This window comes from Indicator indicator, chromosome 32 (genome assembly GCF_027791375.1).
Source record: "Indicator indicator isolate 239-I01 chromosome 32, UM_Iind_1.1, whole genome shotgun sequence".
Taxonomy (NCBI): Eukaryota; Metazoa; Chordata; class Aves; order Piciformes; family Indicatoridae; genus Indicator; species Indicator indicator.
The window spans coordinates 3,676,472-3,703,127 of NC_072041.1; the positions used below are offsets into that span (position 1 = coordinate 3,676,472).

At 52.0% G+C, this 26,656-nt stretch overlaps 1 protein-coding gene across 2 annotated transcripts in view; it reads left to right on the top strand.

Moving 5' to 3' along the window:
- Window positions 1-3,480: 3,480 nt before the first annotated feature.
- NOC2L (NOC2 like nucleolar associated transcriptional repressor) overlaps window positions 3,481-26,656 on the top strand; it is a 54,894-nt gene continuing 31,718 nt past the window's right edge. Inside the window, exons 1-12 of one of the 2 annotated variants that reach the window (XM_054394979.1) lie at window positions 3,481-3,500; window positions 4,152-4,352; window positions 5,341-5,509; window positions 6,009-6,125; window positions 7,295-7,415; window positions 9,555-9,645; window positions 10,725-10,803; window positions 12,715-12,825; window positions 16,629-16,742; window positions 17,637-17,825; window positions 20,936-21,075; window positions 25,663-25,774. In XM_054394979.1, coding sequence (XP_054250954.1) covers window positions 3,481-3,500; window positions 4,152-4,352; window positions 5,341-5,509; window positions 6,009-6,125; window positions 7,295-7,415; window positions 9,555-9,645; window positions 10,725-10,803; window positions 12,715-12,825; window positions 16,629-16,742; window positions 17,637-17,825; window positions 20,936-21,075; window positions 25,663-25,774 — 1,464 coding nt within the window. The remainder of the gene's footprint in view (window positions 3,501-4,151; window positions 4,353-5,340; window positions 5,510-6,008; window positions 6,126-7,294; window positions 7,416-9,554; window positions 9,646-10,724; window positions 10,804-12,714; window positions 12,826-16,628; window positions 16,743-17,636; window positions 17,826-20,935; window positions 21,076-25,662; window positions 25,775-26,656) is intronic. The other variant, XM_054394980.1, reaches the window with a different exon arrangement.

The window sequence follows — 26,656 nt, forward strand, 5'->3', positions numbered from 1 at the left end:
CAGGCAGCAGAGTGGTAGGTAAGAGCTTCAGCTGCATTCCCCATCGCTGTGGCATTCCTCACCTCCCTCCAGCCTCCTCTGTGACAGACATCTCTGTCCCCAGCTCATTTTACAGACAAGATCAGAGCGCTCAGGTCATTGGAAGCTGCCCATATCAGAGGATCTCAATATCCCTGCCTCTTAGGCTTGCCCAGGAGCTCCCTCCCTGCAACATCCTTGGCCAGAAGCTATCCAGAGAAGGATTGTGCCCTTTACCTGGCCGCTGTGCAAGGTGATGGTGTCTGGAGGAGGTGGCAGTGGGCCAGCTCAGAATGGGTCGGTACCACTCAGCAATGCCCTGACGTCAGAGGAGAGCGATGGATCTGGTGAGGCTCAGCAGGAGCTACCTCTTGGCTTCTACAGGGCAAGTTGACTCCATGACATGAGGCAGCATGGAGAGTGGCTCCAGCAGCAGCAGACCAGGAAAGAAGGAAAAAGCACTTGGGGATGCTGGCTGCAAGTGGATCTTTTACAGACAGCTAAGGCAGGGAGCAATGCTGCTGCTGCTGCTCTGTGCACAGCTGCTCCAGAGTGACTCTCCAAACCAGGAGGTCACCAGTGGAGGTCACCACCTGCACACCCTGGCCTCATCCATTTGGCAGAGACTGCATGGCATGTGCCACGTTTATGGACAGCTTACAAAGCCTCCTACCAGCCTCAGTCATAGCTGTGGGCTGGCAGTGTGGAAGTGCCAGACCACGTAAGCAGCTCTGCGTTCCCTCTCCTGAACAAGCTGACAGCAAGGAGCAGTGGGAACCTCTTCTCCAGACAAAAAACAGTGAGGAGATTTCCCTCACATCTTCTTGCAGGCAGCAGGACAGGGCACATACATGAAAACTCAGCTCTGAGGATGACAGAATGGCCTGGAGTTTGCTGGTACTCTGGGTGCCTGCCAAGGCCAGAAGTCCCAGACCATGGGAATTTCAGCTGAAGGAACTCAAATTCCTGTCCCTGAGGAGTCTCTCATCCTTCAGAGACAGCAGCATGGTTTGCTGCCAGTTCTAGCAAGCAGGCAGAAAGGGTGAAACCTCTCAAGCCTACCAAGCCAACCAAGTCCAGCAAAATAAGACCAGAACCCAGAAGAGTCTTCCCAGCAGATCTCCAGTCCTGGATTTTCATGTGCCACTCCATCTACAGAGCCTCATATTGATGCTGATGAGAGTGAGGGCAGATGGCCACCAGATGGGCTGGCAGAACAAAGAGGCTTCATTGCCACCCTCACCAAGCTGACCTCAGCTGACAGGAGCATAAGGGACCATCCTAGCTATCCAAGATGCTAAGAGTGACTCTACTTGGATCCTAGATTGTCAAGCCAAGACAGCAGGTGACTCCTATGCCTGCCAGCTCCTGGTCTGCTCTGAATTAGATGCTATTTGCTGTGATTCATGAATCAGTCAGTTCTCAGGAAGGAAACAGATCTTTACACTCAAGATCCCTAAGAGTCTTACTCACTGCCATGCTGAATAATGTACTTCCAGCAGATGCTTGTGGGTCAGGAGAGAGACTTGAGCTGCAGAGGGAAGAGATTTCACAGAGATGATTGCTTGGCTCTAGCAGTTGTAACCAAAAGGAAGAGTTAGTGAGCCACAAAAGTGTGAACTTGTAAGAAACCATCATCTCCTGGGGCAAAACCCAGCATACAGACATCCTAAGTCTGTTTGCAGCAGCAGTGAGATTGTGAGCTCCAGGCAAGTAGTTGAACTTGATGGTCTCAAAGGTCTCTTTCAACCTCAACAGTTCTATGATTCTGTTGTGGAAGCCCAGCCCCTCCTCCCATCCTTAAATGCAGCTCATGCCATGGAGCCACCCACAGGGCAGGAGCTCTCTGAAGCCATGCCCTGTCCTAGGGACAAGAAGTTACCTGCATCAAGCTGGCACATCTGGAGACTGCCAGGACCAAGAGCACCCAAACACCACATGTGGCTGAATCACTCCAGAACCAACCTCCCTCCTTGAGGTCTCCAGCCACGGAGAGCACCCCAAGACAGTGCTCATGGGACAGTGGCCATCAAAGTCAAAGGACAGGAGGCTTTACAAAGAGACTCCATAAGAGCAAGGCCACCATTCCCTGCAGCTTTCCAGCTTGGCACAAAGCCTGTACTGTTAGTGGTCACACACTGAGGCACTGAGAACAGGGACAACCACCCAACAGCTGCATTTCTTCCTTGCTGTTTAGAAGCTGAGGTCCCAGGGTCTCTCCTCAACGGGGCAGACATCTGCTCAGCCAGCAGAACCAAAGCAGCTGCCTGCCCTGGCCTGCTGCTCCACCAGCAGAGATGCTGCACCTCCAGAAGCCCTCTGGTCACTGCAGAACCCAGGGAAAAAAAGCTGTCTCTCCCTTCTTGCCACTCCAAGTGACCAGAAAACCTTAGACAAGGTTTCTCCCCGTGCCCTTCAGCTCCCCGACAGCCCCCGATACCGACAGCCCGTGTGCTCCCAGTGAGGGGGAACAGAGCCTCCCCGCAGCCCTTCTCCGCACCTCGCAAGGCTCTAGAGCCGCAGTTTGCTCCTTTCCCAAGGGATTGCTCCCTGCCTTGGCACGGGACAGGGATGAAGACCACGCTGGGCACAGAACCGCTGCCGGGCTCGGCCACAGAGTGATGCCGAGGGTCCGGCAGCCACAAACGGCACCGGAGGCTGCATCGGACGTGCTGCCGCGTACCCGACCCGCAAACTTGGCTCTCTGAGGAGGGACACGCAGAAGCAGCGGCGAGGAGTGATGGAGAGCTGCTCCCGGGGGGTCCTCCTGCCATCGGGTCTCCCCCTATCGATAACCCCTCCCTGTAAACCCTCCGGTTCACCCTCCTCCCGCCGCCGCGCCCGAGCTTTGACTGGCCCGGGGGAAGAGGGAAGGGAAGAGGTGGCAGCAGGGCCGTGCCCCGGCGGTACTCACATCTCTGCTACAGCAGCGACGGCCCGGCGCGGCCCGCGGGATGCTGCGGGGCACCGTTATACCCGGACCGCTGCCGCCGGCCCCGCGGCGGGGAGACGGGGCGGGGCGGGGGCGGGCAGGTGCACGGCTCCTCCTCGGGCCGCGTCGGGACGGGGCCGACACCGGGGGCGGCCCCGTGGGCTGCGGCTTCCTCTGTCACCCGGAATAACCCCGCCGCGGAGCCGTAAGAGAGCTGCCCTCGGTGCAGCCGCCGTTGGATCCCGCCGCACACGTGTGCCGGGACCGCGGGACAAGGGCAGCCTGCCTCGCCTCGCTCCGCCGCTCACCCACCGGGAGCGGGGGGGACATGCGTGGCACCAGCCCCGCCAACCAGCCCGCGGCCCGGCCACCGGAGCCCGGGGTGGGGGGGGGGTGGGGGGAGCCGGGGCATGGGGAGGGGCGGAGCTGTGGGCGGGGTTAGGGGCGGGACCGTGAGGGCGGACCACGCCCCCGTTCGCGGTGCATGGTGGGAGCGGAAGCGGCCGCCGCGTTGGAGCCTGGCGGGCAGCATGGCCGCTGCCGGTAAGAGGTGAGTGGTGGCAGGAGGAAGGTCTGAAGGGCTTGGGAGGGGGGTGGGGGTGGTCACCGCGGAGCAGGAGCACGGCGAGGAGGCCCCTGGGGTGCTGCCGGCCCCGCGGGCCTCGTCAGCTCCACGCTGCTGGGCTCAAGGCTGCTGTGCTGAGCAGGCCCGGTGCGAGCAGCCTGGCTCTCGGAATCACAGAGTCGGTTTGGTGGGAAGAGACCTTTAAGATCGTTGAGTCCCATCGTAAATTCAGCACTGCCAGGCCACCGCTAAATCGTCTCCTTCACCACATCTACACGGCGTTGAGACTCCTCCAGAGATGGGGACTCTGGACAGCCCTTTTGGGGAAGAAATTGTGCATTATGTCCAACCTAAACCTCCCCTGGTGCGACTTCGGGCCGTTTTCTGTTGTCCTATTTCTTGTTCCTTGGGAGAGAGACCAATCCTTACCTGGCTCCAGCCTCCTTACAGAGAGTTGTAAAGATCAAGAAGGTCTCCCCTCAGCCTCCTTTTCTCCAGGTTGCACAATCTTAGTTCCCTCATCTGCTTCTCACCAGCTCTGTTCTCCAGAGCCTTCTCCAGCTTCATTGCCCTTCTCTAGGCCTGGTCCAGCCCCTCAATGTCTCTCCACTAAGCTTCTTTCCTTGCTGTTCCCAGGAACCTGGCAGATCTGAGCCTAGATGAGTTCCTTGCCGCTGGCTCTGAGTCAGAGCTTGAGAACTGGGAGGAGGAGGAGGAGAAGGCCACTAGACACACCAAGAGGGCTGCAGCGCAGAGGCAGCAGAATAGGAAGACACAGAATGGGAAAGCACAGAATGGGAAGGTGAAACAGCCACTCCAGGCCACACCAACTGCCAGGTAAGAGCATAACCCCTCTCACCTCTGCCTGCTTTGGGCAAGGCTTGGAGGCAGCCACACTCCACCAGCTGCCAGATGAAGGCATATCCTCTCTTGCCTGCTTTGGAGGCTTGGCATATCCAACCATGCATTCCCTTGTTGCTTGGTTGGGATCTTCACCCTTGCCTGCTTTGATAAGCAACCACAGGACTTTGCAGCTTCTGCCATAGGCTGAGTTAGCTGGGGGCTAAGCTGGGGTCAGAGGTGCCAAAAAGGGCATCGTTTGAGCCCATAGCATGGTTATGGGGTACAGGACAGACTGTTGGGTGTTGCTGTGTCACTTCAATAAGTGCATTGGAGTCAAGCTTATGTATGCTCTTAACTTTTTACAGGGTATATTGGAGTCAGGCAAAGCTTGCTTTGTTTTTCCTCAGTCTCTATTTGCTCTTGCTGAAGGACATTGGAGCGTGTACAGGATAGAAAATGATGAAATAATTCTTAAGCATTGCTAATCATTATTAGAAGCCAAACCATTCTTTAGTACCAGATAAATTTTTACCAAGGTTTCATTCTCACATTTCTTTGGCAGCACAGCTTTGAGTGTCCTTTAGAAAAAGCTGCTGAGGGTAATTCTGAGAAATGCAGAAACAGATTGGCTTGGTTTGGTTTTGTGGTTTTTTTTTTTGGTTTTCGGTTTTTTTTTTTGGGGGTTTCCAAAATGCTTTCCTTACCTCTGATGAGTCTCCCAATACAACCTGATAGCTTGCTTATCAAGATTTCTTAGTGCTGAGTGAAAACAACCTTTCACAAGCCCTCTGGAGCAGTGTTAAATGAGACGCAGGAGTGTGGTCCCAGCCCTGATGAATCCATCACTGTTTAAATTAGCCCCAGCTGTGCTTAGTGCCCACAAGTTCTTTGCTTTGCTGGCAGCATCAGCAGGCTGTTGGCACTCCTTTTTTTTCTTCTTTCACCAGCAATGAATAAACTCGTGGTAATTCTTCTCTACCAGGAAGAAGGGGAAAGCCTCTGAACACAAAGATCAGCTCTCCAGGCTGAAGGAAAAAGATCCTGAATTTTACAAGTTTTTGGAGGAAAACGACCGCAAGTTGCTGGATTTTGATGCCTCAGACAGCTCTGATGAGGAGGAGCCACTGCATGTCCCACCTGATAAGCTGGAGGTACCAGGCCCTAGTTTGGATTCTGAACTCAAAAGTTATTTCAGTCGCTTACATGTGGAGTACCTGAGCTTCACTGCAGAGCCTCAGGCTTTGGAACAGCACAGGTGGCTGGGGAGGAGCTTCCCCAAAGATCAGCTGCAGGTTTGGCTTGTAATCAAATCCACAGCTGACTTCTGGAACTGAGCCTGAGGAGCTCCTTAAAGATTGAGAAAGCAGAGCCTCAAGAGTGTATTTTCTTGGTGGCTTTGGCTGTGTTGTCACCTTTGCCAGTCTGAGTTTGATGTGCCTCAAGTGCTTATGCTTTCTCCCTGCTGTTTTATCTTACTGCATGTGGTGGTTATATAGCAAAGTTAATTTCATTACTGCATTACACACAGTGCTGAGAGCAGCATTAATGAAGTTCACTGCTGCCTGCCTTCCTCTTCAGGAGCTCCTCAGCAAAACAGGAGAGGCCACAAATGTATAAACCTTTTCTCAGTCTTGCTGCTGACTTCTCTAGGAAGCAAGTGATGAAGATGAAGAAGAGGAGAAGGAGGAGGAAAGAGTCAAACGGAAGAAAGCTTCTTACGTCCCTGTGAGCTTGAAAATGGTTGAAGAATGGAAAGAAGCTGCAGAGGTGAGCAGAGAGGCTGCATCTGGAATATTGCAATCAGTTCTGGGTCCCTCAGTTCAAGAAGGAACCTCAGGGAACTGTATTAAAGAATCCAGAGCAGAGCCACAAACATGCTGAAGGCAGTGGAATGTTTTCCTGCTGAGGACAGGCTGAGGGAGCTGGGGCTCTTGAGCTTGGAGCAGAGGAGCCTGAGGGGTGACCCCATTCATGTTTACAGAGATGTGGAGGGCAGTGTGAGGAGGATGGAGCCAGGCTCTGCTCAGTGATAGGATAAGGGGCAATGAGGACAAGCTGGAGCAGAGGAGGTTCCTGGTGAACATAAGGAAAAGCTTTGTGGCAGGCTCCCCAGAGAGGCTGTGGAATCTCCTTCTCTGGAGACATTCCAAACCCACCTGGATGTGTTCCTGTGTGACCTGCCCTGGGTGATTCTGCTCTGGCAAGGGGGTTGGACTGGAGGATCTTTCCAGGTCCCTTCCAACCCCTAACATTCTGTGACTGTCAGTTGGCATACAAGGCAGTCTTCTTTAAACATTTTTCCACACCTGTCACTGCCTCTAAAAGTCCAATTTTCACCAAAATTGACAGAGAGAATGTCCTAAATATGAGGTCCTACTCCTTGAGCTCTCCTTGCTTCAGCATGACTTTTCCTTGCATTTTTTCCTGGGCTGCAAGATTAGAGTGCTTGCACTCCACCTGAAAGAGAAGCTGGGGGAACTTGTGGGGTCAAAAGAGGTCAGAATGGCTAACTTTGGATTTTTATTTTTGTTTTTGTTTTGATTTTTTTCACTCTCTTGCTAAGCATTGGGCCTTTGATAGCTCCAAAAAAGGTTTTTAGTCACGTTTTGTTGCCAAGAGTTACTGCTTCTAAGAGGAGAGGAGGGAAAGGTCAAATTGGATAGTTGCTTGCAGCTGATTGATTGCTTCTCACCCCCCAACCAATTAGAAGGCCATTTTGGAGCAAGTGAAGGCCACTAGCATTCATTAACATTGTCTTGACATTTTTCCTCCATTTTATGGGATGGAGCTGGTTCTTGCAATCAAACTTAATGAATTCCAATACTCCTGTCCCAGTAAAGTGCTTCAGAGTTCCAGGCTATCACTGCTGTTCCTCCTCAGCAATCACACTCACAGAATGATAGGGTTTGAATCCTTCTTTTTCCTTCTTTCTCCAGGGAGGCTTAACACCAAAACTTTTCCATGAGATCACTCAAGCCTTCAAAGCAGCTGTAGCAACCACCAAAGGAGACAGTGGTGGGGCTGATCCCAGCAAGTTCCAAGTCACTGATGCTGCAGGTAAGTTGGGCATTGTGCAAGTCCTGTGAGAGGAGGGAAATCATTTGGTGGGGAAGGTTTAGCTGTGGGAAGAGAGAGAGGATAAGAACTGGCTGGAGTTAACTTGCCCTTTCAGAGGCTTCATTTCACTTAAGCAGCTTATCTTCCTGGGGCTGAGCCTGAGCAGGGGTGTCTCTTCTGGTGGGCATGCCTGGAGCAACTGGGCCTTGCAGAGCCCTGCTTCATCCACCAGGCTTCTTAGAGTGATGTTGAAGCTACTTAATGTTTATATGCTTGTAGTGCATGGTTTTGTGGACAGCTCTTGCTGCAGTTTCTTGCTGATCCCTCTTAGAACTGATCCTCCAAGACTATTTTAAGCCTTCTTATCAAATAGGGGTCTATAACCTCACCATGGTTCAGGACTCAGTTGCACAATCAGGCTCTTCTCTGTTGCACCCTGTGATAGGACAAGGGGCAATGAATATAAACTCCAGCACAGGAGGTTCCACCTCAACATGAGGAGGAAATTCTTCACTGTCAGTGTCACAGAGCACTGGAGCAGGCTCCCCAGAGGGGTTGTGGAGCCTTCTCTGGAGACTTTCAGGCCCCATCTGGATGTGTTCCTGTGTGGCCTGCCCTAGGTGATCCTGCTCTGGCAGGGTTAGAAGGGACCTCTGAAGATCAAGTCACAGAATCACTGAAGCAGGCTGCCCAGAGGGCTTGTGGAGTCTCCTTCTCTGGAGACTTTCAAGCCCCATCTGGCTGTGTTCCTGTGTGACCTGTGCTGGATTCTATGGTCCTACTCCGGCAGGGGGGTTGGACTTGGTCTTTGGAGGTCCCTTCCAACCCCTAACATCCTGTGATCCTATGACTATATCAAGTTTACATTGCCCTAGCTAGGACCTCTCAAAACACCACGTGTCTACATCTGCTCCTTACAGGATTATTATGCCTGCAGAAGAAATGAGGTGCAGCATCTCCAGCCTAGCCAACCCCTTTGGCATAAGCTCCAGGCTTTGCAGTGAGTCCTGCTTTTGACACTCAACAGTGTGGCTGAGCAGGAAATCCCTTTTGTTAGTGTCTCAGCTGGGCTGCAGGTCACATCCTCAACTTCTAACACACTTCTCAGTGTGTACTTCTCAGTGTGGCTTGACAGCTTCTTGCTGTGTGCCATCTGGAAGTGGCACTGTGGGCTGCTTCTCCTTAAACCCCACAGGTTCTCCTTAATCTTTTCTTGCCCAGCCTAGGGCTTTTTACATCTTTTCATTGCTTTTGGTTAAAATCTCATCCTTTTAATACCAGAAATGACATAGAATTCATGTGGCCATATCTGTGGCTCTTTAGTTAACAGCTGCCTTTAGTTCTCACTGTGGTTTGGAGGAGGTTGATGGAGGAGGGACTTTGAGGCAGGGGTCAGGCTGCTTTTGTGCTTGGTGCTGTCAGTTGTAGGCTTTACTCCACTCTGGTGAGACCTCACCTGGAGTACTGTGTCCAGTTCTGGAGCTCCTGTTACAGGAAGGATCTGGAGGTGCTGGAACATGTCCAGAGAAGGGTCCTGAGGATGAGCAGGGTGCTGGAGCTCCTCTGCTATTGAGATAGACTGAAAGAGTTGGGGTTGTTCAGTCTGGAGAGGAGAAGGCTCCAAGGAGACCTTGTTGTGACCTTCCAGTATTTTAAGGGGACTACAAGAAAGCTGGGGAGGGACTTTTTAGAGTGTCAGGGAGTGATAGGACTGGGGAGATGGAGCAAAACTAGAAATGGGGAGATTCAGATTGGATGTTAGGAAGGAGTTCTTCCCCATGAGGGTGGTGAGACACTGGCACAGGTGGTGGGAGCCTCATCCCTGGAGATTTTTGCAGCCAGGCTGGATGTGGCTGTGAGCAACTCTAGTGTGAGGTGTCTCTGCCCATGGCAGGGGGGCTGGAACTGGATGAGCTTTGAGGTCCCTTCCAACCCTGAGAATTCTATGCTTCTACAAATGTGTCATGTACAGAGTTGGTTATAAAAAAGTCTAGGGTAAGGCAAACTGATATTCTCCAGAAGCCATGGGAATTAATTCAGTTCTTTGGGGGAGCTTTTTTTTCCCCCCCATATTAACTCAGAAACCAGGAATATATGGAAAACCATTTCCAAATGCTTTGGTGATTTTGTTTTAACCAGTGTTCAATGCCCTTGTGTCCTTCTGCATCCGGGACCTCTTCCGCTACGTCCAGAAGCTGCTGTTTCCAAAACCCCCAAAGAACAAACAAAAGTAAGTCTGAGGAGATCTGAGCTCTGCAGGGGAGAGAAAGTTGCTTGGTGGGGGGGGTCAGAATTGCAAGCTGGCTGTGAAGCTGGGTAGCAAAGCTGATGAAGGGTCTACAGTAGAAGCTGTGTGAGGAGCAGCTGAGGGAGCTGGGAGTTGAGGTTGTTCAACCTGGAGAAAAGGAGTCTGAGGGGAAACCTTCTGGTTCTCTACAACTCCCTGAAAGCAGGTTGGAGCCAGGTGAGGGTTGGTCTCTTCTCCCAGATAGCAAGTGATGAGACAAGAGGAAAAGGCCTCAAGTTGCACCAAGGGAAGCTCAGGTTGGATATGAGGAACCATTTCTTCCCCAAAGGGGTTGTAAGGCCCTGGAACAGGTTGTCCAGGGCAGTGCCAGAGTCCCCATCCCTGGAGGTATTTAAAAGACATGTGGATGTGGTGCTGAAGGATGTGGTTTACCAGTGGCCTTGGCAGTGTTGGGCCCCCCAGATCAAGAAAGACCTCAGGGAACTGCTTGAAAGTGTCCAGTGCAGAGCCACAAAGATGTTGAAGGCAGTGGAACGTTTTCCTGCTGAGGGAGCTGGGGCTCTTGAGCTTGGAGCAGAGGAGCCTGAGGTGTGACCTCATTCCTGTTTACAAAGATGTGAAGGTGACAGAACCAGGCTCTGCTCAGGGATGTCCAAGGACAGGACAAGGGGCACTGGGTGCAAGCTGGAGCAGAAGAGGTTCCAGGTGAACATAAGGAAAAACTTTTTCACTGTGAGTGTGACAGAGCCCAGGAGCAGGCTGCCCAGAGAGGTTGTGGAGTCTCCTTCTCTGGAGACCTTCAAAACCCACCTGGATGTGTTCCTGTGTGACCTGTCCTGGGTCATCCTGCTCTGGCAAGGGGAGGGTTGGACTGGAGGATCTTTCCAGGTCCCTTCCAATCCCTACCATTCTGTGATAACAGAGATTCACCCCTGACAAAGTTGTTACTTCTTGCTTTGCATGCAGCTCTTTCAACTCACTGCTCTGCTGAAATCATCTTTCTTTGGTGGAGGTTGTTTGGGTTTTGTTTAGTTTAAAGCCAAATCCTTGCTCGTTTGCAGAATGATTCTCCCTTCCACCAGCCCACTTTGGAGCAAGCTGCGACTGGATGTAAAAGCTTACCTGGGCTGCACCATAAGAGTAAGAATTTTCTGCACCTTTGTGTTACTAGGGGTCAGTTTGTGCATCTCTGGGCTTTTTGTTCAGGGTATTTTGGACTGAGACAGATCTCTGGACAGCACTGCTCAAAGGAGAGCTCAGCAATCAAAGAGATAATGAAGTGAAGAGGCAATAATGTAGCCTCGGGTGCTTTTCCCTCCAAAAAGACAATGACTGCGGTTTGAGGTTGACTTTCAGGTCATAAGAACCCTGGGAATCTTTGGGTAGTTGGTTCTGTGCATTCTTCTGTAGTGGAAAATAATTAAGACTTGCTGAGTCTGCAGTAAGCAGAAGCAATCTCAGTGTCTTGAAGCTTTGGGCATCTGAGATTGGTGTCCCTTGTCTTGATTTGGAAGTATTTGGTCTAACAACCAGTTTGGGTGGTTGGGGTGGGAATGGGTAGCCTGTGAAGAAGGGCTGGGTTAACATGCTGGCAGTTCTTTCTGTTTCAATTTGCCTGACAAATGAATATTTAATGGGCTTGAAAGTAGTTTGCAGTGCTGAGCTTCTGCCTTCTGCACCTTTAATTTGGTTTTTGGCACTGTAAATCTTACCACTGCTTGTAGTAAATACTAAGAAGATGTTATGCTGATAAGCTCACATACACCATCTCCAAGTATGATGATGCTCCATCCCACTAGGATATCCCAGCCATCCCAAATTGCTGCTGTCTGCTTTTTTTCAGAGACAGTTCAGGCATTATTTCTGAAAGGAATTCCTGCCCCCAGTTAATTTTTGGTTTTGAGATTGCCTCATAGCACTTCCTTGAATTTGAAACATTAAACCCAAACCATTGAAATAGTCCTCCTTCAGAAGCTGAGGGAAGGGGATGTAAGGAAAGTGCTGATGTCTCTTAGCTGGGAGCTGGCAGAATGACTTAGCAGAAAGAGCATTCTGATCAGGAGAGCTTTTATTTTTTTTTTTTTTTTTTTTTTTCCCTTCCTCTGGAGTCATGCTGCCAGCAGCAGAAGATTGCAGTAGCAAAGGAGAAGTTGGCAATGCAGTCCCAGTGAAGCAAACCCTGCCCCTGTGCTTACTTCTGAGCACTCTCATTCCCCTGCCTTCACTACAGCATTTTTCTAACCTATTTCCTCAAAAATACCTTCTTTTCATTTTGATGTGGGAGGGACTTTGCAAAGGAGACCTTCCCAGCTCACGGTCTTTTCAGTGCAAGGGGGAGAATGAGGAGGAAAGGCAAAAGAAGGGGAAAAAAAATGCTTCTGCTTCCAGCAATTGGGATTGCAGGCAGGAGCTGGCACAGCATCATCAGGCAGGACCTCTCTTGAACCAAAGTGACTTTGAGCTCATTGTTGTCTTCAGTGAGAAACTGCAAATATCTCTGGGTTTGGCTCAAGGGGAGCTGAACAGCCTGGAAATACAGAGATGTTGTTTCTTAACACTTTGTCTGATCCTTTCCTTGAGCTCGTTTCTTGACACCTGATGGTATTCCAGCTTCCCATTAAATCCCAATGAAAGCCAGTAAGGTCCCAGATAGCTCAGATGGTTTGTTTCCAAGGTCTGTGTGGGCTGAGGGTATCTCCATCATGCTTTGACCATTTGCAGTGAGTCATGCCATCTGTAAGCAGACAGCTTAAACTGGATGGAAGCTTCTGCAGCACACAGATGAGGTTTTGTGTGGTGAACTCAGGTACCTTTAGCCACCCAAGTCTAGGAGCTTGAGCTCTCCTTTTCCTTCAGCTGAGTTATTTTACCCACCATGTGTCAGCTCCTGGTAGAGCTTTTGTGGGTTTGAGCTTCCTCCTAGGGAAGGCTGAGCTTGGGCAACACAGAAACACTTGGGGATGACAAAACACAGGTGCTGGCTGGGTAAGGGAGGAGGTGATGCTGAGGGCTACACACTGACCAGGGCTGTGGTTTGTTCTCCTTCCGTAGCTCCTGTCCTGTTTAACAGAAGCCTCAGTTGGTGCAGCAGTCCTTCAGCATGTCAGCTCCATAGTGCCATACTACTTGTCCTTTCCAAAGCAGTGCCGTGTCCTTCTCAAGGTAAGGTGCTGTGTGGATCTGAGGGACTTGTTGTACCCCTGCAGGTGAGCATCTCATGGGGTTTGGGGCTGGATCCCATGACAGTTCAGTCTCTTGTCCTCCTCTTCCATTTTCTTTTGGTCCTGGAAAGGTCTCCTGCCCTTCTTACAGACCTAGGGGAGGTGAAGTGGAGGTGTGGCTCTGTGCTGCTGAGCCCTTGTAGAGTGGCATGGAGGTGTTCTGGGGAAGGAGGAAACAAAGGGAGGGAGGGAAGGAAGGAACAAAGAAAGAAAGGGAGGGAGGGAAGGAAGGAACAAGGGGAAGGAGGGAAGGAAGGAACAAGGGGAAGGAGGGAAGGAAGGAACAGGGGGAAGGAGGGAAGGAAGGAACAGGGGGAAGGAGGGAAGGAAGGAACAGGGGGAAGGAGGGAAGGAAGGAACAGGGGGAAGGAGGGAAGGAAGGAACAAGGGGAAGGAAGGAACAGGGGGAAGGAGGGAAGGAAGGAACAGGGGGAAGGAGGGAAGGAAGGAACAGGGGGAAGGAGGGAAGGAAGGAACAGGGGGAAGGAGGGAAGGAAGGAACAGGGGGAAGGAGGGAAGGAAGGAACAGGGGGAAGGAGGGAAGGAAGGAACAGGGGGAAGGAGGGAAGGAAGGAACAGGGGGAAGGAGGGAAGGAAGGAACAGGGGGAAGGAGGGAAGGAAGGAACAGGGGGAAGGAGGGAAGGAAGGAACAGGGGGAAGGAGGGAAGGAAGGAACAGGGGGAAGGAGGGAAGGAAGGAACAGGGGGAAGGAGGGAAGGAAGGAACAGGGGGAAGGAGGGAAGGAAGGAACAGGGGGAAGGAGGGAAGGAAGGAACAGGGGGAAGGAGGGAAGGAAGGAACAGGGGGAAGGAGGGAAGGAAGGAACAGGGGGAAGGAGGGAAGGAAGGAACAGGGGGAAGGAGGGAAGGAAGGAACAGGGGGAAGGAGGGAAGGAAGGAACAGGGGGAAGGAGGGAAGGAAGGAACAGGGGGAAGGAGGGAAGGAAGGAACAGGGGGAAGGAGGGAAGGAAGGAACAGGGGGAAGGAGGGAAGGAAGGAACAGGGGGAAGGAGGGAAGGAAGGAACAGGGGAAGGAGGGAAGGAAGGAACAGGGGGAAGGAGGGAAGGAAGGAACAGGGGGAAGGAGGGAAGGAAGGAACAGGGGGAAGGAGGGAAGGAAGGAACAGGGGGAAGGAGGGAAGGAAGGAACAGGGGGAAGGAGGGAAGGAAGGAACAGGGGGAAGGAGGGAAGGAAGGAACAGGGGGAAGGAGGGAAGGAAGGAACAGGGGGAAGGAGGGAAGGAAGGAACAGGGGGAAGGAGGGAAGGAAGGAACAGGGGGAAGGAGGGAAGGAAGGAACAGGGGGAAGGAGGGAAGGAAGGAACAGGGGGAAGGAGGGAAGGAAGGAACAGGGGGAAGGAGGGAAGGAAGGAACAGGGGGAAGGAGGGAAGGAAGGAACAGGGGGAAGGAGGGAAGGAAGGAACAGGGGGAAGGAGGGAAGGAAGGAACAGGGGGAAGGAGGGAAGGAAGGAACAGGGGAAGGAGGGAAGGAAGGAACAGGGGGAAGGAGGGAAGGAAGGAACAGGGGAAGGAGGGAAGGAAGGAACAGGGGAAGGAGGGAAGGAAGGAACAGGGGGAAGGAGGGAAGGAAGGAACAGGGGGAAGGAGGGAAGGAAGGAACAGGGGGAAGGAGGGAAGGAAGGAACAGGGGGAAGGAGGGAAGGAAGGAACAGGGGGAAGGAGGGAAGGAAGGAACAGGGGGAAGGAGGGAAGGAAGGAACAGGGGGAAGGAGGGAAGGAAGGAACAGGGGGAAGGAGGGAAGGAAGGAACAGGGGGAAGGAGGGAGGAAGGAACAGGGGGAAGGAGGGAAGGAAGGAACAGGGGGAAGGAGGGAGGGAAGGAACAGGGGGAAGGAGGGAGGGAAGGAACAGGGGGAAGGAGGGAGGGAAGGAACAGGGGGAAGGAGGGAGGGAAGGAACAGGGGGAAGGAGGGAGGGAAGGAACAGGGGGAAGGAGGGAGGGAAGGAACAGGGGGAAGGAGGGAGGGAAGGAACAGGGGGAAGGAGGGAGGGAAGGAACAGGGGGAAGGGAGGGAGGAGCGAGGGAGGGAAGGAGGGAGGGAAGGAACAGGGGAAGGGAGGGAGGAACAGGGGAGGGAAGGGGAGGGAAGGAGGGAGGAACGAGGGAAGGGAGGGGAGGGAGGGAAGGGAGGGAGGAACGAGGGAAGGGGGGGAGGGAGGGAAGGGGGAGGGAGGGAAGGAAGGGGGAGGGAGGGAAGGGGGAGGGAGGGAAGGAAGGGGGAGGGAGGGAAGGAAGGGGGAGGGAGGGAAGGAAGGGACAAGAAGGGAGGGAAGGAAGGGGGAGGGAGGGAAGGAAGGGACAAAGAAAGGGAGGGAAGGAAGGGGGAGGGAGGGAAGGAAGGGACAAAGAAAGGAGGGAAGGAAGGGGGAGGGAGGGAAGGAAGGGACAAAGAAAGGGAGGGAAGGAAGGGGGAGGGAGGGAAGGAAGGGACAAAGAAAGGGAGGGAAGGAAGGGGGAGGGAGGGAAGGAAGGGACAAAGAAAGGGAGGGAAGGAAGGGGGAGGGAGGGAAGGAAGGGACAAAGAAAGGGAGGGAAGGAAGGGGGAGGGAGGGAAGGAAGGGACAAAGAAAGGGAGGGAAGGAAGGGGGAGGGAGGGAAGGAAGGGACAAAGAAAGGGAGGGAAGGAAGGGGGAGGGAGGGAAGGAAGGGACAAAGAAAGGGAGGGAAGGAAGGGGGAGGGAGGGAAGGAAGGGACAAAGAAAGGGAGGGAAGGAAGGGGAGGGAGGGAAGGAAGGGACAGAAAGGAGGGAAGGAAGGGACAAAGAAAGGGAGGGAAGGAAGGGACAAGAAAGGGAGGGAAGGAAGGGACAAAGAAAGGGAGGGAAGGAAGGGGGAGGGAGGGAAGGAAGGGACAAAGAAAGGGAGGGAAGGAAGGGGGAGGGAGGGAAGGAAGGGACAAAGAAAGGGAGGGAAGGAAGGGGGAGGGAGGGAAGGAAGGGACAAAGAAAGGGAGGGAAGGAAGGGGGAGGGAGGGAAGGAAGGGACAAAGAAAGGGAGGGAAGGAAGGGGGAGGGAGGGAAGGAAGGGACAAAGAAAGGGAGGGAAGGAAGGGAGGGGGAGGGAAGGAAGGGACAAAGAAAGGGAGGGAAGGAAGAAAAGAAGAAAGAAAGGGAAGGGAGGGAGAGAAGGAAGGAAGGGAGGGAGGTATTCTGGGAAAGTCATCTGTTCCTCACTCCCAGATGGAGTAGTAGCTGCCTGCCTGTAGTCCCTGATAGTATTTCACTCTGGAACTGGGGGTGGAATATTTTAACAGCAACTTAGTCACAACTGCTGAGCACTTAGGAACAACAAAGGAGGTGTGAAAGAGCAGAAGAGGGCAACGCTGACATTTAAATGAAAAGCTGCCACACAGCGTTTAAATGAGGCTTTGATAAGGGTGACTGGGGTGCTGAAGGGAGGTGTAGCAGGCTGGAGTAGGGATGTTTGAGTAGGTTTTTCCCAGCCCTGCTGCTGAATTCTATCAGAGATGATCTTTTTTGGACAGTTTCCCGAGTGTGGAAACAAGAAGATTGCCTTTTGTGTGGTCTCCCAGCTAGAGTGTGAGGACAGAATGGCTGCCAGTGATTCTGTGACAGCCCAGCCTGACATCATTGTGTCTCCTTCCTCCTCACTCAGTTGTTAGGTGTGAAGGACGAAAGCTCAGGCCTATCTACAGGAAAAGGACCTTTTTATCTCTCCCCTTACCTCTATCTTTTGATTTTTTTTTTTTTTCTGTTTCAGCAAGCTATCAATCTGTGGAGCACAGGTGAGGAGACAGTGAGAGTGCTGTCCTTCCTCGTGCTGAACAAGATCTGTCGCTACAAGAAAGAGTTGTACCTCAGCCCCTTGCTCAAGGTAAGGCTGGGACTTGCTGTGCTCTGCAGCTCTTCTCTCTCACATTATGTATATGAAGAGATCAGAGCATGAGCTGCAGCCTTTGAGGTAGAACAGGTGCTAGAGATGATGCTGGCTACCAAGAGGCCAAACCCCTCCTTGCTGTGTGTCCACAAGGGCAATGGAGAAAGGTCTGGTGAGGCTCAACTGAGAGAACTGAGGTTTAGTCTGGAGAAGAGGAGGCTGAGGGAAGGCCTCATTGCTCTCTGCAGTTCCCTGAGAGGAGGTTGGAATGAGTTGGGGGTTGGTCTCTTCTCTCTAGTATCAGGTGACAGGACAAGATTTTATGATTCTATAAGAGAAAACAGCCTGAAATTACATGAGGGGAGGTCCAGGTTGGTGATTAAGAACAGTTTCTTTGCTACAAGAATCATAGAATCAACCAGGTTGATTGAGACCTCCAAGATCATCCAGTCCAACTGATCACCCAGCCACAAGCAATCAACTAGACCATGGCACCAAGTGCCTCATCCAGTCTTCTCTTGAATGTTGGGGGACTCCACCACCTCTCTGGGCAGCCCATGCCAATGGGCAATCACCCTCTCTGTGAAGAGCTTCCTCCTAATATCCAGCTTATACCTCCCCTGGCACAACTTGAGACTGTGTCCCCTTGTTCTGCTGCTGGTTGCCTGGGAGAAGAGACCAACCCTGGTCAGGCATTGGCACAGGCTGCTCAGGGAGTCCCAAACCCGGGAAGTGTTCAAACTGTGGCCACAGTTTAGTGGCCGTGGTGGTGCTGGGTCGCTGGTTGGCCTCGACGACCTGAGAGGCCTTTTCCCAACTGGAAACAATTCAGTGCAAGGCAGCTTTCATTCTGGCTGATGTGGTTGCACCTTGCCCTCTTCCCCTGCACAGCAAATGTACATTGCCTTCGTGAAGAACTCCAGGTTCACCTCTCCCAACGTCCTGCCCATGATCAACTTCATGCAGCGCACGCTGACGGAGATGTTCGCCCTGGACACCCACACCTCCTACCAGCACGCCTTCATCTACATCCGCCAGCTCGCCATCCACCTGCGCAGTGCCATCACCCTCAGGAAGAAGGTGAGAACCCCTCGGGCTGCTGACAACGCCCAGCTGTGTGGTGGGTGCCATCCAGAGAGAGCTTGACAGGCTGGAAAGTTGGGCCCATGACAACCCGGTCACAGTCTCACAGTATGTCGGAGGTTGGAAGGGACCTCAAGTCCGACCCGCCTGCCAGAGCAGGATCACTTAGGATACTCCACACAGGAATGCATCCAGGTGGGTTTGGAAACTCTGCAGAGAAGGAGACTCCACAACCCCCCTGGGAGCCTGTTCCAGGGCTCTGTCACCCCCACTGGAAAGAAGTTTCTGAAATCTTCTATGTTCTGGTTTGAACCCATTGTTCCTTGGCTTATCTCTGTGAACCACCCAAAAGAGCCTGGCCCCCTCCACTTGCCCCCCCCACCCCTCAGATATTTATAGACCCTGATCAGATCCCCTCTCAGTCTTCTCTTCTCAAGGCTAAACAGCCCCAGGGATCTCAGTCTCTCTTCACAGGGGAGATGCTCAAGTCCCCTAAGCATCTTTGTGGCTCTCTGTTGGATTCTCTCTAGCAGGTCTCTGTCTCTCTTGAACTGGGGAGCCCAAAACTGGATGCAGTATTCCAGGTGTGGTCTCACCAAGGCAGGTGAGGTTCATGAGGTTCAACAGGACCAAGTGCAAGGTCCTGCAGCTGGGTCAGGGCAATCCCAAGCACTGATACAGGCTGGGCAGGGACTGGCTTGAGAGCAGCCCTGAAGAAAGAGACTTGGGGGTGCTGGTGGATGAGAAGCTCAACAGGAGCCAGCAGTGTGCACATCCTGGGCTGCATCAAGAGAAGCATAGCCAGCACAGTGAGGGAGATGATTCTCCCCTCTACTCTGCTCTGGTGAGACCCCACCTGGAGTACTGTGTCCAGCTCTGGAGCCCCTCTTACAGGAAGGATCTGGAGGTGCTGGACCATGTCTAGAGAAGGGCCATGAGGATGAGCAGAGGGCTGGAGCACCTCTGCTATGGGGACAGACTGAAAGAGTTGGGGTTGTTCAGTCTGAAGAGGAGAAGGCACCCAGGAGACCTTCTTGAGGCCTTCCAGTATCTGAAGGGAACTACAAGAAAGCTGGGGAGGGACTTTTGAGGGTGTCAGGGAGTGATAGGACTGGGGGGAATGGAACAAAACTGGAAATGGGTAAATTCAGATTGGATGTTAGGAAGAAGTTTTTCCCCATGAGGGTGGTGAGGGACTGGCACAGGTTGCCCAGGGAGGTGGTGGAAGCCTCATCCCTAGAGGTTTTTGCAGCCAGGCTGGATGTGGCTGTGAGCAACCTGCTGTAGTGTTGTGATGGTTTGAAACTGTCTTTTTAATTTTTCCTTGCAAAGTTCAGAACAGAGATAGCCGGAATGGACTATGGTCTTTATTCACCTATTGTTGTAGATATTATTTTAGATTAGATAAATGATAGTAGCAGCCAATGGAATTGTTTAGAAGTGTGATTAATGTCCTCCTTGTGTGTGGGCTTCAGAGTTGGATGCAGTGTTCCAGATGGGGTCTCCAGGGTAGAGGAGCAGTCACCTCCCTTGACCTGCTGGCCATGCTTCTTTTGAACAAAACCTGTCACAAACCCTGCAGATAAAGAAGATTAGGACCCACCCTGGTGTGTGGATCTTTCCAGTGTAGTCCCAACTATTTAGAGGACTTAGCTGAACAAAGCAGCTCAGACCTTTTGGGAGCAGCCCTGATTCCAGGCCTGTCTAGTCTGACCTGGGGAATTTGAGTCTGATTGCTAATCCTGGCTTTATTTGTGTTTAGCAAAACAGAGCTCTCTAGATTAACTGTCCAGCCTCTCCCAAACATTGCAGGGTTGGTGACCACTTAAATCTTCTGCCTCTTCAGACATGGGGATAAAAGAGCAGAGATAAATGGAGTCTGGGCTGCATATACACTAATTGGATTGCACTGGCTTCTTACACCCTTGCCCCTGGCCCCAGACAAACTAAATCCCTTCGATGTCACAGGTGGGGAGGGTTGTAGGGACTTTAAAAGACAGCAGCACAACCAAAATGTCCAAATCCAAGCAATAAGCCAATTAGTTTAAATTGAGCAATGGGTGGCTGTGGAAGATGATTACAGGAGCAGATTGCTGATCTCTTCTGTGCAAGAGAAGCTGAGGACAGAGCTGCTTGGTACATCTCAGTGACCTGGGGAGAGCTGGCAGAGCTCTACCATCCAGCTGTGGCTTAAATCCTTGCTACAGGGTTTGCTCCAGTGGCTGCAACTGAGAATTCCTGTCCTTATTTCAGGCCTTGCTCCATCCATGTAAAAGAGGAGATGACCTGAGCCTTGAGAGTCACTAAAACAAACCCAAGCTGGAGTACCTGGGCTGTGAGGACAGGCTGAGGGACCTGGGGTTGTTCAATCTGGAGAAGAGAAGGCTTCAGGGAGGCTTTAGAACAGCTTTCCAGTACTTGAAGGGGGCTGCAAGAAGGCTGCAGAGGGACTGCTTGCAAAGGCCTGCAGGGATAGGATGAGGGACAATGGTTTGGAATTAGAGAAGAGCAAATCTAGATTGTATGTGAGGAACAAGTTCTGCACCATGAGGGTGGTGGAACACTGCAACAGGTTGCCCAGGGAGGTGGTGGAGGCCCCATCCCTGCAGATACTCGAGGCTAGACAAGGCTCTGAGCAACCTGATCTAGTGGAGGATGTCCCTGCTGGCTACAGGGGGGTTGGACTGGATGAACTCTGGAGGTCCCTTCCAACCCAGACCATTCTCTGACTGTTTCAGGAACTGGGTGAGTGGAACAGTTAAAGGTTTCCTAAGGCTTGGCCACATCCCACCATCTGCTGTGAGCTGGGTCATTAAATCATTCCCCTCAAATGAGCCATGGTTGTGAGCAAAAGCAGTCTTGGAGCTGCTCATTATTCCCTTCAAGGCACTCACCAGCACCACATCAGAACGTTGCCAATGCAACATCTGAGCCTGCTGGGTGGTGGCTCAGCCTCTAGCTTCAAAGCAACAGCCATGAATGTTAGTTACTCCTCTCTGAGCACTTCACAGTCTCCTCTGGGAGAAGCCCTGAAGAGAAACCAGAGCTAAGCTCCTCTCCAATGTCACACCTTGAGCTTTGTGTCTGTGTTGTTGCATTTTCTGCAGGAGAACTTCCAGTCTGTGTACAACTGGCAGTATATCCACTGCCTGTATTTCTGGTGTCGAGTTCTCAGCACCATCTACCCCAGTGAGGTCATGGAGCCCTTGATCTATCCTTTGACACAGGTCATCATTGGCTGCATCAAGTAAGTTGGATCTTTTTATCTTCTTTTAACTGTACTTCTTTCTCCTGATGTGTCAGAGCAGTAAGCAAGGAGTGTTCTGTGATTTGGATTTAACCTGGCTTTGGGAAGGACTGAGCTGAGAGCTGCTTTTGGTTGGAATATTCCAGCCAGAGGTGCATCCTGAGCACTGGTGTGTTGAAATGGTGAGAAGGTTGTGGTGTTGGTTGTTCTTCCCCATGCCAAATCCTCTGTATGAGAGAAGTTTTTCAGTCTGAATAGCCTGGAGAGGTTATCCCCCTGGGGTGCCTCAAGAAAAGTGTGGCCAGCAAGTCTAGGGAGGTTCTCCTCCCACTCTGCTCTGCCCTGGGGAGACCACACCTGCAATACTGTGTCCAGTTTGGGGCTCCCTAATTCAAGAGAGGGATCTGCTGGAGGCAGTCCAAGGGAGGCTTGAAGATGAGTAGAGGACTTGAACATCTCTGCTGTGAAGAAATGCTGAGAGCCCTGGAGCTGTTCAGTCTTGAGAGGAGAAGGCTGAGAGGGGATCAATGTCCATAAATATCTGAGGGGTGGGTGTCAAGATGAAGGTGCCAGGCTCTTTGGTGGTGCTCAGTGATAGCACAAGGAACAACAGGTACAAGCTGGAACCCAGGGGGTTCCACCTCAATAGGAGGAGAAAATTCTTTGCTGTGAGGGTGCTGGAGCCCTGGAACAGGCTGCCCAGAGAGGTTGTGGAGTCTCCTTCTCTGGAGGCTAAAAACCCTTCTGGATGCATTCCTGTGCAGCCTGCTCTTGGTGGCAGGATGATCTCCAGAGGTCCCTTCCAACCCCTAATGTTCTGTGATTCTAATTCTATGAGGTGGCAAGTTAAAAATGTACTGACTTGCCTCAGGACCTAACTGCCACAGTACAGAATCAAGTCAGAATCTCCAGCTCTGTAGGTGGAGGCAGAAGATGCATTTTTGGGGGGGTGCATATTTATAAGAACTTGAAGAACTAGGCCATGTTTCTTGTTTTAGTGTCTCTGGTGAGGATTTCTCTCTCTTTTTCCCATCCGTTTATATATGAATTTATTTCTTTTTTTTTTTTTTTTTTTCCTGCTGTTAATAATGATCATTAAGGGAGTTTTTGAATCTCTGCTCTGAAATCCTGTTAGCTCTGGTAACCAGATTGTCAGCTTTAAAACAGCACCTCCCTGCTCTTGCCCAGCTCCCAAGTGGTGCTGGAGATAAGCAGATTGAAACGATGCACACATCCCTCCTCCCAGCCCCCATCTGCACAGCCTGCTGCTCTTTGGACATCTGGGGACTAATCCAGGCAGTTTTCTACCTGTCCAGGCAGATAAATGAGCTCTCTGGGGCCAAGGGAAGGTGAGTCTCAGGGAGAGCAGGAAATAGAATTTGCTGGCATCTGTGATGGACAGGGCTGCTCGGCGTGGAGTCCAGTTGCTCTCTGACACAGCTTTAAAGATTAATATGAGGGAATCTTCTCAGTGCTGATCAATATCTAAAGAGTGGGGGGCAGGAAGATGGGGCCAGACTCTTCTCAGTGGTGCCCCAAGGCAGGAGGCACAAACTGGAACCCAGGAGGTTCTACCCAAACAGGAGGGTGCTGGAGCCCTGCAGCAGGCTGCCCAGAGAGGTGGTGGAGTCTCCTCTGGAGAAATTCCAAACCCACCTGGACATTGTGCTCCTGGGCAAGCTGCTGTGGGTGACCCTGGGCTTGGACTCAGTCTCCAGGGGTCCCTTTCAACCCCCAGTGTGCTGGGATTCTGTGCTTTGGGAACCTGACATTCTAGGGTAGATGAATTAGAAATAGGATCCCTCTTGGCTTCCTCACTGCCAGGCCAGGGGCCAGGATAGAAAAAAAGGGGATAGGTAGGTTAGCAGAGATGGGAATGATGTGGTTCTGGTGGGATTCAGGCTGCACCCAGGATCCTTTCCTGGTAGGAAAGTGAGGTTCCCTTCCTCTGTGTAGGCAGCTTCTTGGTGTTGGTGCCTGTGCTGTCCAGACTGAGGCTAGTGAGAGTCCTCATCCTCTCTGTGCCACGTCCCTTGGTGTTGGCTAGGGACAAACTGAGGGTTGGGTTTTTTTTTTTTTTGAGGGGAGAGGATAAAATAATCTACAGGTCAGGGGGTTTTTTTCTCTCTATGTACCATTTAATCCATGTGCATCTGCCTGGGGGCTGCTCAGTGTCTGTCTGCTGCCAGCAGACTTCCTTGTGGTGGTGCTGTGGGTAAAACTCTGTGTGTCTGTGACCAGATGATGGGGCAGGGTGCTGTGACCATCTGGAACAGAGGGGTTTTTTTCACTCCTCTTCTTGATGTGGGTGCCTGCAGAGGGTGGTGGTGCTGGGAGGAGGCTTCCCCAGTGCCTGCAGTACCGGGAGGTGGCGCCGGGCTCCAGCACAAGGACACCGAGCTGGGTGCCTGTCTGTCTGTCTGTCGGTGGGACACGGTGAGCTCCTCGTTGCCACCTCATAGCCTCTTATGTCCAAGGAATGGGGACAAACCACCATCCTAGCACAAGCTTCTTGATCTAGGAGTGACCAGGGCAGGATGTGGAAAGTGATTCAAGAAAACTGGCAGAGGAGGGTGAGCTGCTAAAATCAGCTCCTCGTCTTCTTGCTCCCTCTTCTTGCTTTCCAGCAGGAAAAAAATGTGTTGAAACTATTTTTAATGATAGATAATTCAGAAATTAAACCCTCCTTTATGTGTCTTGAAATTACCTGTGCTCAACATGTGGTTCAGAGAAGCTGGAGTGAATGGAGAAGGTGGCATTTGTGATGCTGAGAGGAGCCTGATTGCTGAGTTTGCTGTGGAACTGGGCTGTAGTGAGGAGTGCTGCTGCCCTCACAAACAGTTAGGGATGTTAGGAGCAAGTTCTGCACCATGAGGGTGGTGGAACACTGCAACAGGTTGCCCAGGGAGGTGGTGGAGGCCCCATCCCTGGAAACACTCAAGGCCAGGCTGGATGTGGCTCTGAGCAACCTGATCTAGTGGAGGACGTCCCTGCTGCCTGCGGGGGGGTTGGACTGGGTGACCCTTGGAGGTCAGTTCCAACCCAAACCATTCTATGATTCCAACAGGCAGTGATGGGAGGATATGAGTCAGGTTGAACCCCCTGCCTACACCCTGGAGTAGAGCACTGAGGACCTTCCTGAGCAGAGGTGGGCCCCAGCTGCTTGTTTGTATTCCCTGCGCCGTGCCTGCAGCCGTGGGGAAGTTGCTGGAGGTTGTTGCATCGCCGCCGCCTGCTCTCAAATTAATGGCCTTGGTTTACAGTAAATCCATGCCCTGAACAGGTTTATTCCTTGATCAATTAATGCCTGAGAATGGCTTTCGTCATCTCCACTGGTGCCAGATCAGGGGTGCAAAGCAGATTTATTTCTGTAATGGATCCAGTGATAATTATTTTGCTGTTTGGGAGGGGGAGCTGCAGGTGATTTATGGGGCCTGCTCGAGCCATTTATTACTTCTTCTTGCTCTCCTGGATTCCTCAGCCAGCTCTTTGGGGAGGGGAGGGGTTCATTTATCAGGTTTGAGCTTGTTATCTGGGAACTGTGTTGGGGATTGTTCAGTCTGGAGAAGGGAAGGCTGAGGGGAGACCTTATCACTCTCTACAACTACCTTGAAGGGAGGCTGGAATGAGGAGGGGGCCAGCTGCTTCTCCTTCCTGACAAGCAGCAGCACCAGAGGAAATGGTTACAAGCTGTGCCAAGGGAGGTCTAGGCTGGATACCAGGAAATATTTCTTCACTGAAAGGGTTCTCAAGCATTGGAATGGTCTGCCTAGGGCAGTGCTGGAGTCACCCTCCCGGGAGGTGTGCAAGTGCCTGGCACTCAGGGACATGGTTTAGTGGTGATCCTTCAGTGCTGGGTCAAGGGTTGGGCTGGGTGATCTTTGAGGTCTCTTCCAACCCAGACATATTGTGAGATTTTGTAGTGCTGGAGGCACCAGTGTCTTCAAGTACAGCCTGAGAGGTTCCTGGAGTGGTACAGTAATGAAGGCTGGTGCCTTTTAGGGATAGTTCTGTGTTCTCCCCTCTGCTGCTGGCTTACATGGTGCTGGGGGAGCTGCCCCTCCTCAGTCCCAGCCTTAAAAAGGGACTTGGTTCTACCTCTTAACATCTGAGTGGGTGACCTAGCACTGGAGCAGGCTGCCCAGGGAGAGTGTGGAGTCTCCTTCTCTGGAGACAATTCAAAACCTGCCTGGATGGATTTCTGTGTGAGCTGCTCTGGGTTGTCCTGCTGTAGCAGTGGGGTTGCACTGGTTCATCTGTCAAGGTCCTTTCCAACCCCCAACATTCTGTGATTCCGTGAGTTGTAGTTCACCTGCAAAGCTTTTTGTCTTGGAGTACTTTCTCCCAGCAGCAGCTTGTGCTCTTGCCTTGTGCTCTGGCTGCAGGAATTGGTGTTCCAGCTTTAACATGTGCAGATTTTACTGCCAGCTGCAGGACAGCTTCAGCAGCTCCATGTCTGCTGTGCAATATTAAAGCTGCCTTTCTTTTGTGGAGTGGTGGGAACAGCTCTCAAGTGTCACTGAGGGCTGCAGGGTGCAGTTCCTGTATCACCTTGGCCTAACATCCTTCCTTTTTTCCCCTCTCTAGGCTGGTGCCCACAGCTCGTTTCTACCCTCTGCGCATGCACTGCATCCGTGCCCTCACACTGCTGTCTGAGAACACCAGGACCTTCATCCCAGTGCTGCCCTTTATCCTGGAGGTTAGTTGCTTCCTGCTGACCTAGCAGCTGATGCCTGCTACCTGGTAAACACCCTCACTAACCCACCAACAGCTCCCAAGATTGCCCAGTTTGCTTACTGCCTAAAATCCCTGGCAAAGAACAGCAGCCAGAGTGTGGTGTTTGCTTAGCAAAGAGAATTAAAGGTTTATTCTGTGAGCAGAGAGTATCTGAGATCAGCTGGGTGCAAAAATGCATTCCTAGGTGGTTTCACTCATGCAGCTGGAGCAGGCAAAGAGGTTGCTAAAGAAGAGATACAGAAGTTCAACTGGCTGCAGTGACTCCACAAACTGTTGTTAACTTGGTCACAGAATCAGAATGGCTTGAGCTGGAAGGGACCTGGAAGATCATCAAGTTCCAACCCCCTGCCATGGGCAGGGACACTTCCCACTAGCCCAGGTTGCTCAAAGCCTCACCCAGCTTGGTCTTAAACACTTCCAGGGATGAGGTGGCCACAGCTTCTCTGGGCAACCCTTTCCAGTGTCTCTCCACTCCTATAGTAAAGAACTTCTTCCTAATGTCCAATCTAAATCCACCCTGAAACCCTTTTCCATTTGAAAATCAGAATCTTAGATTGGTTTAGCTTAGAAGGGACCTTAAAGATCACCTAATTCCAATCCCCCTGTTATGGGCAGGGACACCTTCCACTAGATCAGGTTGCTCAAAGGTTTTAAACACTTCCAGGCATGAAGTGTTCCTGTTGCTGTGTTCACATGTAGCAAAAGCAAGAATTCCTTCTAACAGCAGACAAAAGAAAATGGAAGGAAAAAGCCCTTCAAGGATTTACTTAGGGAAAAAAAAATAAAAAAATAAAACCAATCTCCTTGAAGGCATCCTGGCCAAGTGCAGTGTTTGAAGCCCTGG